Genomic DNA, 10,921 nt, shown 5'->3' with positions numbered 1-10,921 from the left:
ACACACCTTTATTAGTTACATCCGAACAACAACAACTCTGCCATAAATTCTACTTTTACAAAGCCTATACATGTTTGTTTTTTGTTGATACTGTCAGAGAGGTGATCATTTTACTTTGTGTTAATTATTGGGGTTGTAATAGTTTTCTACTGAAGTGTGTCATATTGAGCTTCTAATACTTAAGACATTTTTTACATTATTTAAGATTAACTTTAACCCTAAAATGCTTTTATATTGTGAATTTGTTTTGATCTAATCAATGCTATATGTCTGTTGTTATTTCATTGATGGAACCAGATTGTTGGCCACCATTTTCTGTACTTTATTTTATTGCATCTAAAATGCAAATGTCCTGCAGCCTAATCTAAAGGTCTGACTTCTTAAAAAAGCCACAGCTGTTTTTTTGTTGCATGTTTTAGTTTTAACACAAGATAAGGGCCTCACCTCAACCAGGCATACAGAACGTTAAATGCTCTTCCATACTACAGATTTGATCGTTTATCTGTCAGCAGACTCTGCCTCGAGCCTGCAGAGGAATTCAGACCTGTTACTCAAGCTTAGAACATTTTTTTTGTCCTTTTTACATGGTCTAAACACTTGTCAGTCTTGCACTCTTGATATCAAGTCCTGTATAGACAAATCCTGCATGAGACAGATTGACAAGATGATCAAATATCTTGCCGCTGGTGTATTTTAAGTATATTGAGACGATTAAATCTGACAGTTTAAACGACTAAATCATTTGCAACACATGAGCACAATATTAACTAAACTAATGAAGGTTTCAACAAAAAAATGACACAGAGCTCCTCAGGGCCACAAGATTAAGTTTATTGTTTATTAACTGGATCCCCATTAGCTGACGCCTTGGCGGCTGCTTATCTTCCTGGGGTCCACAGAAAGGACAAAACATAATACATACATTACATGATGTAAAACAAAACAGTTAAAACAGTACAGTAAGAATAATTACAACAGTATAATCAGATACAATGAAGTCAGAGACTAGGATATACAGTATAGTATCAAAACCGACCAAATACATTATGCCACCATAACTTTTTCCACATAGTATCAGGAGTCCACAAAGGCAATGGAGTTCTAGCCATATGGTCAGTGGCCTCAGGTAACCCTTAATCGATTTTTAAATGACAATGTATTACCTGTAAAAGTTATACTGTATAAGGAGGTAGTAAGTTTCAAGGTATTATTGAACGGTAGATAACTATGCTTTTGAGAAGATTTGTTCTTGGGGTTGGAGGTATCAAGGGTCTTGAGATAGCATTCCTTGTGTGGTGGCTATGTCTGTAGCATGTGTGTTGTACTTGGTTGAAGAAATATTTAGGTGTCTGATTAGATACTACATTTCTGAAAAGCATGAGGTAACAAGGCAGCACCAGCCTTACTTTGTAAGTTGTTTTAACACAAGATAAGGGCCTCACCTCAACCAGGCATCCAGAACGTTAAATGCTCTTCCATACCTGATCCTCTATCTGTCAGCGGACTCTGCCTCGAGCTTGCAGAGGGATTAAGACCTGTTACTCGAGCGTAAAACATCTTTGTCAAGACTGACAAGTGTTTAGACCATGTAAAAAGGGAAAAACCTTTTTACATGGTCTAAACACTTGTCAGTCTTGTACTCTTGATATCAAGTCCTGTATAGACAAATCCTGCATTAAACAATTTGACAAGATGATAAAATATATTGCCGCTGGTGTATTTTAAGTATATTGAGACGATTAAATCTGACAGTTTAAAGGACTAAATCATAAAACCCTGGAGAGACATCAAACATGAATGGGTTTTTAAACAAGTTAGTCATCATGTTTCTTTATTGGCATTTAGTACAAGTGAATGAGAACAGATAATGTGTCACATTCAGATAAAAGTTATTATTTGATGAGCTCACGGACTGCCTCACTGCCAACTCACCTGTTTTTTCTGCAGTTACACTGTGTGTTAGTGGGTTGTTGGTCGGGTCCATATATACAGATGTAAGCTGATAAGACATGAATGAAAATAATAAGCACTATTAAAATAAAGCTCCCATAAAGAATAGAAAATATATTGATAATAATAATGTTGAACAAATAAAAGACCGCTATTAGTACAGCTTGCAGATTAACAAAACATGTTTCAGTATTAAGGACTAAGGATAACGTTAAGGGTATAACATCTGCCTGCAGGCATGTCTCATTGAGGTGTGTGTGTGAACTCTGGATTCTAACATACTGCACAAGGGTGTAGTGTATTCATTTGCATTATATAAAGGTAAGAACCTATGCCAACACAACATGCTGTTCACCCCAGGTTAGGCTGAGGAATGTGGGATGCTCATCAATCAGTCACAGTAATGCAGCCAAGGTTCTTTCAACGTTCTAGTTTTATTATTGTCACTGTAGCCTCACCTCATACCTCGCACTCATTTTTCTGGTAATTCTACTGTATGTTGTTTCAGTTTTCATTTGATAGAGCTTATTTTTTTATCTGTACTTGCCGCTTTGAAAACGGTTTTATTCATTAGTGTAGATTTGGAAAGGGTGCAACAGCAAACCCAGAGGTGGGCTTTTGACAGGTTTAGTTTGACACAGTGGTCTGCAGCGTAGACAATGCTGCCTGCTCCAACAAGAACAGTGCACGTATGTTTAGCACGAGTGAAGAGAGGGGAAGGCTGTGTGATCAAGGTGTGTCATATGTAGAGTAGTAGTAAAGTAGCACCATGCCTCTGCCTTGAAATATGTGTAATGAATGAATGCGTTCTAATGAATGAAATAAGATTATGGATCAAGCAATTGGTTTGTGTCTACTGTAACCAGTAGACATCCATGCAAAACCACCAGCAGCTGCAGCAGCATAGATAGGTCTGTGTTACAGAACAGTATGCCTGTTTAGCAGAAGCTGTCAGAGCAGATTCCTCTGTAGGGCAAACAATCAGACCGGCTCCCAAAAGGCACTCAAAGGTTCAAGCCAATCACTAACAGATAAGACGAAGTGGAAAGGTGTGTTTCAGTGAACAGGGTACATTTTACTGCAGGGTGTGACCTCAGGCCAAACTATGCATTTCTAAACTTATCATAGACAAGCTCACTGATTAACTCCTTATAGCTTGTTTGTTTTATCCATGTATAGTGTATAGTGTAAAAAAAACGCCAATTCACTGTTTAACAGTTGATAAGTTGATCTATCTAGCTTTATATTTAACAGACACATTTGTGGTGTCACCATTTGTTCTTAACTTAGCTAAAAAGCTGACTAAGCTAAGCCTAAGTGAGGAAACACAAGCAAATACAGAAACATGCTTCAAAAACAGAAAACAACTTGAGAGGTTCACTCAGTAGAGTGCAAATCTATATCAGGTGTATCTGCAAGGACTACTGCTGTAATGTGTGACTGAATGAATTCAACTAACAATTGGCCTACTCAATGGTAAACATAGATGTTTCCAGGGGACACTAAACTGAACATGCCTGGACACACCCGGTATTTGTTGCCATCGTTTGTGGCTCATGAGCAAAGTTTTATCAGTCTTAACATTCTGTATTTTGCTGCTGATTACTGGTCTATTAATTCAGATAATGTCAGCTTACATAATATCTGAATCATGCAATCAGAACATTTAATCTAAAACAAATTTAGCAACAAGTTAATCAAACTGCTTTAGGTTCATGGCATGTGTATTCAAATACAATGAAATGCTTGCGCAATGTGGCACTCTCTGCCATACACAATAGGCACACATTCCAAGACAACAACAACAGAAAAAGAAACATTACACACATTATATATTTTACAATGATAAGGTGAGACATGGCATCTGCGGTGCGTATGAGTACGGCAACCTGACTGCCTGAGGTGATAGACTGTGATGTTGTTTTTAGCTTATAAATAATGATTATGAGTCTTTATTTTAGCTCTGATGCCAATAAATGCTCTATTTATTTACATTTGTGTTTACAGCCTGCCCTTTGTGATATCATGTTCATGAAGTAAACTTATCAAGCCTTCAAACCTGAAAAATATCCATTCTGCCCCAGTGTATGTCAGCAGCCACAGTTCTGTGAGGAGCAATGAACGGTGGGTGATACTGTGGGATTTGTGCAGTGTTCTGTCATAAACTTCATGAAAGGGGAATTGTAGCCTTGGGTGCGGCACCACCACCCACAATTCATGTTCAAACCTGTTCCTCCGGGTCTGCAAAGACCTCTTAAGTAATCATTTGCTGAGTGAGAAAAATACCTTTTACCTCACCTCAGATAAATCACATTTACATTTAGTACATACACACATACTCACATTTCTCATGAACTGCTATGTTGTATTCCTTGATACAACTCTTGCCGTATTTGAATTAGACCGCATATTGGATTTGTTTCTTTTGTATTTGCTTTGTCTGAACTTAAGATTCATAGTTTTTTTACTGAAGGGGTTTCAAGGTGTTTGGACCAGGACATTTGCTGACATTTTAAAGGAATGCATGATCTTAAAGTTGTTCTGTGAAAGAGAAACCTGCGGAATTAGCCTCTAGAAGGACTTAGGCAGGCTGGGGCTCGTCTGAATTATTTTTAAATTATCATGTGTGTGTGTGTGTGTGTGTGTGTGTGTGTGTGTGTGTGTGTGTGTGTGTGTGTGTGTGTGTGTGTGTGTGTGTGTGTGTGTGTGTGTGTGTGTGTGTGTGTGTAGACACACCAAAATGTGCCTTCAGGACAATTGCATTCACCAACAAAATGTCTTTCATTGTGTCTTTTAATGTTTCGTGAGGTTTGTCATGTTTAAAAAAATAACTGAAATAGTTTTTACCGAGGTGCAACTACATCAAACTTACATGTAACCTTACAATCCAACAAAACACAAGAGAAAACCATGTAAAATACACTTTTAGATTTATTTTTCCAGCAAACAGGACTCCAGGTGTTGCCAACAGTAGAACATCCACAGAAAAAGTTTTTTTTTGCTAAGCAGAAGTAATGAAGACTTTTGAGACAGATTTTGAACTGTTTAAGTACAGCAGATTTAGCATAACGAGTTCAGCATTGTGATGTTTTAATTCCCCTAATACTCCTATCAGCAGTATTGATGTGACAGCAGTACTTTGAGTCACTCAACCGACAAGATTGAGCAGCAGAAGATAGCACATACAATATTGCCACCTGCTGGCTAAACAAGTGTGGTGCAGTGATCTCTAAAACCAGGGTAGTGACACAGGCTACAGTTGACAGTAAAGAATCTACAGAAACCTGAACAAATTGTCACCTCTTCATTGAGGATATCTGAAGGAAAGTTGCTTACATAAGAATCATTATTTGGTGAAGGGACATCAGTAAAGAACTGAACAACAAAGCATAGTCTGTGTGCTTTTTCTTAACTTTCAAGACCAAAATCATCCACCATAAATCTGAAAAAACAGGAACAAACATATCACTCCTCAGCCACAGCTTCAGCTTCAGCCTCCACCTGCTCCTGCTCCTGCTCCTCCTTGTTCTCCACGGCTGCCTGCTCCTCAGTTGCTTCCTGTTGCTTCTCCTCCTCCACCTCCTCCACCTCCTCCTCCTCCTCCTTCTTCTCCTTCTTCTCCTCGGTCTTGACAACCACGGTTTCTGTCTTGGTGACTGTGGTGCTCTTCACTGTGGCTCTATCGAAGGCATCGACAGAACCGGTGCTGGCCTTGACTCCACCGTAGGAGCAGCTGACGTAGGAAGGTGTTCTTGAGCTCTCCAATCCATAGGCATTGTAGTTCACAGCTGCACATTGAGAAGTTAAAGGCAATCATTAACACAGACATAAAGTAGTGGGGGGAATGAGGTAAAATAAGAGATATTTAAAGAAACATATGTCTATTATGATCTGAATATACTTTTTGTGTCTGCAAAGGCTTGATAAGAGTGTTGATCTTATGGATCTCAGGAGCTGATGTGGGCATAAAAAGCCAATTGAGACTATGCATATTATTTAAGTTTAATTAAAAAACATTTTGCATTAATTAGCATTTAATTATCAGTACAACCGTGTTATATGACAGCGAATGCAGATCTTTTTACTTTTACACACCCATCACATAGAAAACATGGTTTGCCGAACATTTAACACAAGTGCAGAGACTGAGAGCAGATTTGCAGGTGTAATGAAGGGATGTGAGGGTTGAAAGTTGTGGAAATCTTAGTAAGATGTCCAGTAAGTTTTGAGAATGCTTGTCTGTGATGTTTTGCAAATGGAAACTAATTTTAGCTTTTTGTGTTTCCCAGTTCTGATGTGGCAAAACCTTTTGGATTGTGGACCATAAACAGAAAAATAAAAGTCACTGGCTTAGCAACAGGAAATGTGTAGTTTTCGAGTTAAGAAACAATCTTTCTGGAACATAAAACCCCACATTCCATATAATTAATTTTCCAAAACTATGCAACGCTACTAAACAGTTAGCATCTGCCATTACATAAATGTATTTGTGTGGCCACATATTAAAACAAAAAATGTCTGTATCTACTGCTTGTACATTTAATTTCAATTAATTCAATACTTCTTAATTCTTAAGACAATGTGGCCTAAGTGCTCACTTAAAATGTTTTTACATTAATTGTAAATCTAAAAATAAGTAAAGTTAAAACAGGAAGAAATGACCAAATATAGTTTTCTGTTCATGGCCTAAGCGCCGACTTAAAGGATTACGATGCAAATATAAATGTTATATGTAAATCTATAGTTTTTATATCAACACACACGAAATGGTAAATTGTGTTTGGACCAGGACATTTGCTGACATTTTAAAGGATTGCATGATCTTAAAGTTGTTCTGTGAAAGAGAAACCTGCGGAATTAGCCTCTAGAAGGACTTAGGCAGGCTGGGGCTCGTCTGAATTATTTTTAAATTATCATGTACGTTTTCTTTATTAAACCCTGTTAAAATAAAAGTACAACTTAGTGTGTGTGTGTGTGTGTGTGTGTGTGTGTGTGTGTGTGTGTGTGTGTGTGTGTGTGTGTGTGTGTGTGTGTGTGTGTGTAGACACACCAAAATGTGCCTTCAGGACAATTTGAAATCTTTTTCACCAACAAAATGTCTTTCATTGTGTCTTTTAATGTTGCGTGAGGTTTGTCATGTTTAAAAAAATAACTGAAATAGTTTTTACCGAGGTGCAACTACATCAAACTTACATGTAACCTTACAATCCAACAAAACACAAGAGAAAACCATGTAAAATACACTTTTAGATTTATTTTTCCAGCAAACAGGACTCCAGGTGTTGCCAACAGTAGAACATCCACAGAAAAAGTTTTTTTTTTGCTAAGCAGAAGTAATGAAGACTTTTGAGACAGATTTTGAACTGTTTAAGTACAGCAGATTTAGCATAACGAGTTCAGCATTGTGATGTTTTAATTCCCCTAATACTCCTATCAGCAGTATTGATGTGACAGCAGTACTTTGAGTCACTCAACCGACAAGATTGAGCAGCAGAAGATAGCACATACAATATTGCCACCTGCTGGCTAAACAAGTGTGGTGCAGTGATCTCTAAAACCAGGGTAGTGACACAGGCTACAGTTGACAGTAAAGAATCTACAGAAACCTGAACAAATTGTCACCTCTTCATTGAGGATATCTGAAGGAAAGTTGCTTACATAAGAATCATTATTTGGTGAAGGGACATCAGTAAAGAACTGAACAACAAAGCATAGTCTGTGTGCTTTTTCTTAACTTTCAAGACCAAAATCATCCACCATAAATCTGAAAAAACAGGAACAAACATATCACTCCTCAGCCACAGCTTCAGCTTCAGCCTCCACCTGCTCCTGCTCCTGCTCCTCCTTGTTCTCCACGGCTGCCTGCTCCTCAGTTGCTTCCTGTTGCTTCTCCTCCTCCACCTCCTCCACCACCTCCTCCTCCTCCTCCTCCTCCTTCTTCTCCTTCTTCTCCTCGGTCTTGACCACCACGGTTTCTGTCTTGGTGACTGTGGTGCTCTTCACTGTGGCTCTATCGAAGGCATCGACAGAACCGGTGCTGGCCTTGACTCCACCGTAGGAGCAGCTGACGTAGGAAGGTGTTCTTGAGCTCTCCAATCCATAGGCATTGTAGTTCACAGCTGCACATTGAGAAGTTAAAGGCAATCATTAACACAGACATAAAGTAGTGGGGGGAATGAGGTAAAATAAGAGATATTTAAAGAAACATATGTCTATTATGATCTGAATATACTTTTTGTGTCTGCAAAGGCTTGATAAGAGTGTTGATCTTATGGATCTCAGGAGCTGATGTGGGCATAAAAAGCCAATTGAGACTATGCATATTATTTAAGTTTAATTAAATTAACATTTAGCATTAATTAGCATTTAATTATCAGTACAACCGTGTTATATGACAGCGAATGCAGATCTTTTTACTTTTACACACCCATCACATAGAAAACATGGTTTGCCGAACATTTAACACAAGTGCAGAGACTGAGAGCAGATTTGCAGGTGTAATGAAGGGATGTGAGGGTTGAAAGTTGTGGAAATCTTAGTAAGATGTCCAGTAAGTTTTGAGAATGCTTGTCTGTGATGTTTTGCAAATGGAAACTAATTTTAGCTTTTTGTGTTTCCCAGTTCTGATGTGGCAAAACCTTTTGGATTGTGGACCATAAACAGAAAAATAAAAGTCACTGGCTTAGCAACAGGAAATGTGTAGTTTTCGAGTTAAGAAACAATCTTTCTGGAACATAAAACCCCACATTCCATATAATTAATTTTCCAAAACTATGCAACGCTACTAAACAGTTAGCATCTGCCATTACATAAATGTATTTGTGTGGCCACATATTAAAACAAAAAATGTCTGTATCTGCTGCTTGTACATTTAATTTCAATTAATTCAATACTTCTTAATTCTTAAGACAATGTGGCCTAAGTGCTCACTTAAAATGTTTTTACATTAATTGTAAATCTAAAAATAAGTAAAGTTAAAACTGGAAGAAATGACCAAATATAGTTTTCTGTTCATGGCCTAAGCGCCGACTTAAAGGATTACGATGCAAATATAAATGTTATATGTAAATCTATAGTTTTTATATCAACACACACGAAATGGTAAATTGAAAACCATGTAAAATACACTTTTAGATTTATTTTTCCAGCAAACAGGACTCCAGGTGTTGCCAACAGTAGAACATCCACAGAAAAAGTTTTTTTTTTGCTAAGCAGAAGTAATGAAGACTTTTGAGACAGATTTTGAACTGTTTAAGTACAGCAGATTTAGCATAACGAGTTCAGCATTGTGATGTTTTAATTCCCCTAATACTCCTATCAGCAGTATTGATGTGACAGCAGTATTTTGAGTCACTCAACCGACAAGATTGAGCAGCAGAAGATAGCACATACAATATTGCCACCTGCTGGCTAAACAAGTGTGGTGCAGTGATCTCTAAAACCAGGGTAGTGACACAGGCTACAGTTGACAGTAAAGAATCTACAGAAACCTGAACAAATTGTCACCTCTTCATTGAGGATATCTGAAGGAAAGTTGCTTACATAAGAATCATTATTTGGTGAAGGGACATCAGTAAAGAACTGAACAACAAAGCATAGTCTGTGTGCTTTTTCTTAACTTTCAAGACCAAAATCATCCACCATAAATCTGAAAAAACAGGAACAAACATATCACTCCTCAGCCACAGCTTCAGCTTCAGCCTCCACCTGCTCCTGCTCCTGCTCCTCCTTGTTCTCCACGGCTGCCTGCTCCTCAGTTGCTTCCTGTTGCTTCTCCTCCTCCACCTCCTCCTCCTCCACCTCCACCTCCTCCTCCTCCTCCTTCTTCTCCTCGGTCTTGACCACCACGGTTTCTGTCTTGGTGACTGTGGTGCTCTTCACTGTGGCTCTATCGAAGGCATCGACAGAACCGGTGCTGGCCTTGACTCCACCGTAGGAGCAGCTGACGTAGGAAGGTGTTCTTGAGCTCTCCAATCCATAGGCATTGTAGTTCACAGCTGCACATTGAGAAGTTAAAGGCAATCATTAACACAGACATAAAGTAGTGGGGGGAATGAGGTAAAATAAGAGATATTTAAAGAAACATATGTCTATTATGATCTGAATATACTTTTTGTGTCTGCAAAGGCTTGATAAGAGTGTTGATCTTATGGATCTCAGGAGCTGATGTGGGCATAAAAAGCCAATTGAGACTATGCATATTATTTAAGTTTAATTAAATTAACATTTAGCATTAATTAGCATTTAATTATCAGTACAACCGTGTTATATGACAGCGAATGCAGATCTTTTTACTTTTACACACCCATCACATAGAAAACATGGTTTGCCGAACATTTAACACAAGTGCAGAGACTGAGAGCAGATTTGCAGGTGTAATGAAGGGATGTGAGGGTTGAAAGTTGTGGAAATCTTAGTAAGATGTCCAGTAAGTTTTGAGAATGCTTGTCTGTGATGTTTTGCAAATGGAAACTAATTTTAGCTTTTTGTGTTTCCCAGTTCTGATGTGGCAAAACCTTTTGGATTGTGGACCATAAACAGAAAAATAAAAGTCACTGGCTTAGCAACAGGAAATGTGTAGTTTTCGAGTTAAGAAACAATCTTTCTGGAACATAAAACCCCACATTCCATATAATTAATTTTCCAAAACTATGCAACGCTACTAAACAGTTAGCATCTGCCATTACATAAATGTATTTGTGTGGCCACATATTAAAACAAAAAATGTCTGTATCTGCTGCTTGTACATTTAATTTCAATTAATTCAATACTTCTTAATTCTTAAGACAATGTGGCCTAAGTGCTCACTTAAAATGTTTTTACATTAATTGTAAATCTAAAAATAAGTAAAGTTAAAACAGGAAGAAATGACCAAATATAGTTTTCTGTTCATGGCCTAAGCGCCGACTTAAAGGATTACGATGCAAATGTAAATGTTATATGTAAATCTATAGTTTTTATATCAACACAC

At 37.9% G+C, this 10,921-nt stretch overlaps 1 protein-coding gene across 1 annotated transcript in view; it reads right to left on the bottom strand.

Moving 5' to 3' along the window:
• Positions 1-9,318: 9,318 nt before the first annotated feature.
• The window catches only part of LOC129105166 (keratin, type II cytoskeletal 8-like), a 6,073-nt gene continuing 4,470 nt past the window's right edge, over positions 9,319-10,921 (bottom strand). Inside the window, exon 9 of the mRNA XM_054616051.1 lies at positions 9,319-9,947. Within this exon, the coding sequence (XP_054472026.1) occupies positions 9,622-9,947 (326 nt within the window). The 3' untranslated portion in view covers positions 9,319-9,621. The remainder of the gene's footprint in view (positions 9,948-10,921) is intronic.

The sequence above is a fragment of the Anoplopoma fimbria genome, chromosome 17 (genome assembly GCF_027596085.1).
Source record: "Anoplopoma fimbria isolate UVic2021 breed Golden Eagle Sablefish chromosome 17, Afim_UVic_2022, whole genome shotgun sequence".
Classification (NCBI taxonomy): Eukaryota; Metazoa; Chordata; class Actinopteri; order Perciformes; family Anoplopomatidae; genus Anoplopoma; species Anoplopoma fimbria.
Note: the sequence above shows the minus strand (reverse complement) of the source record. Positions and strands in the feature narration are given on the sequence as shown.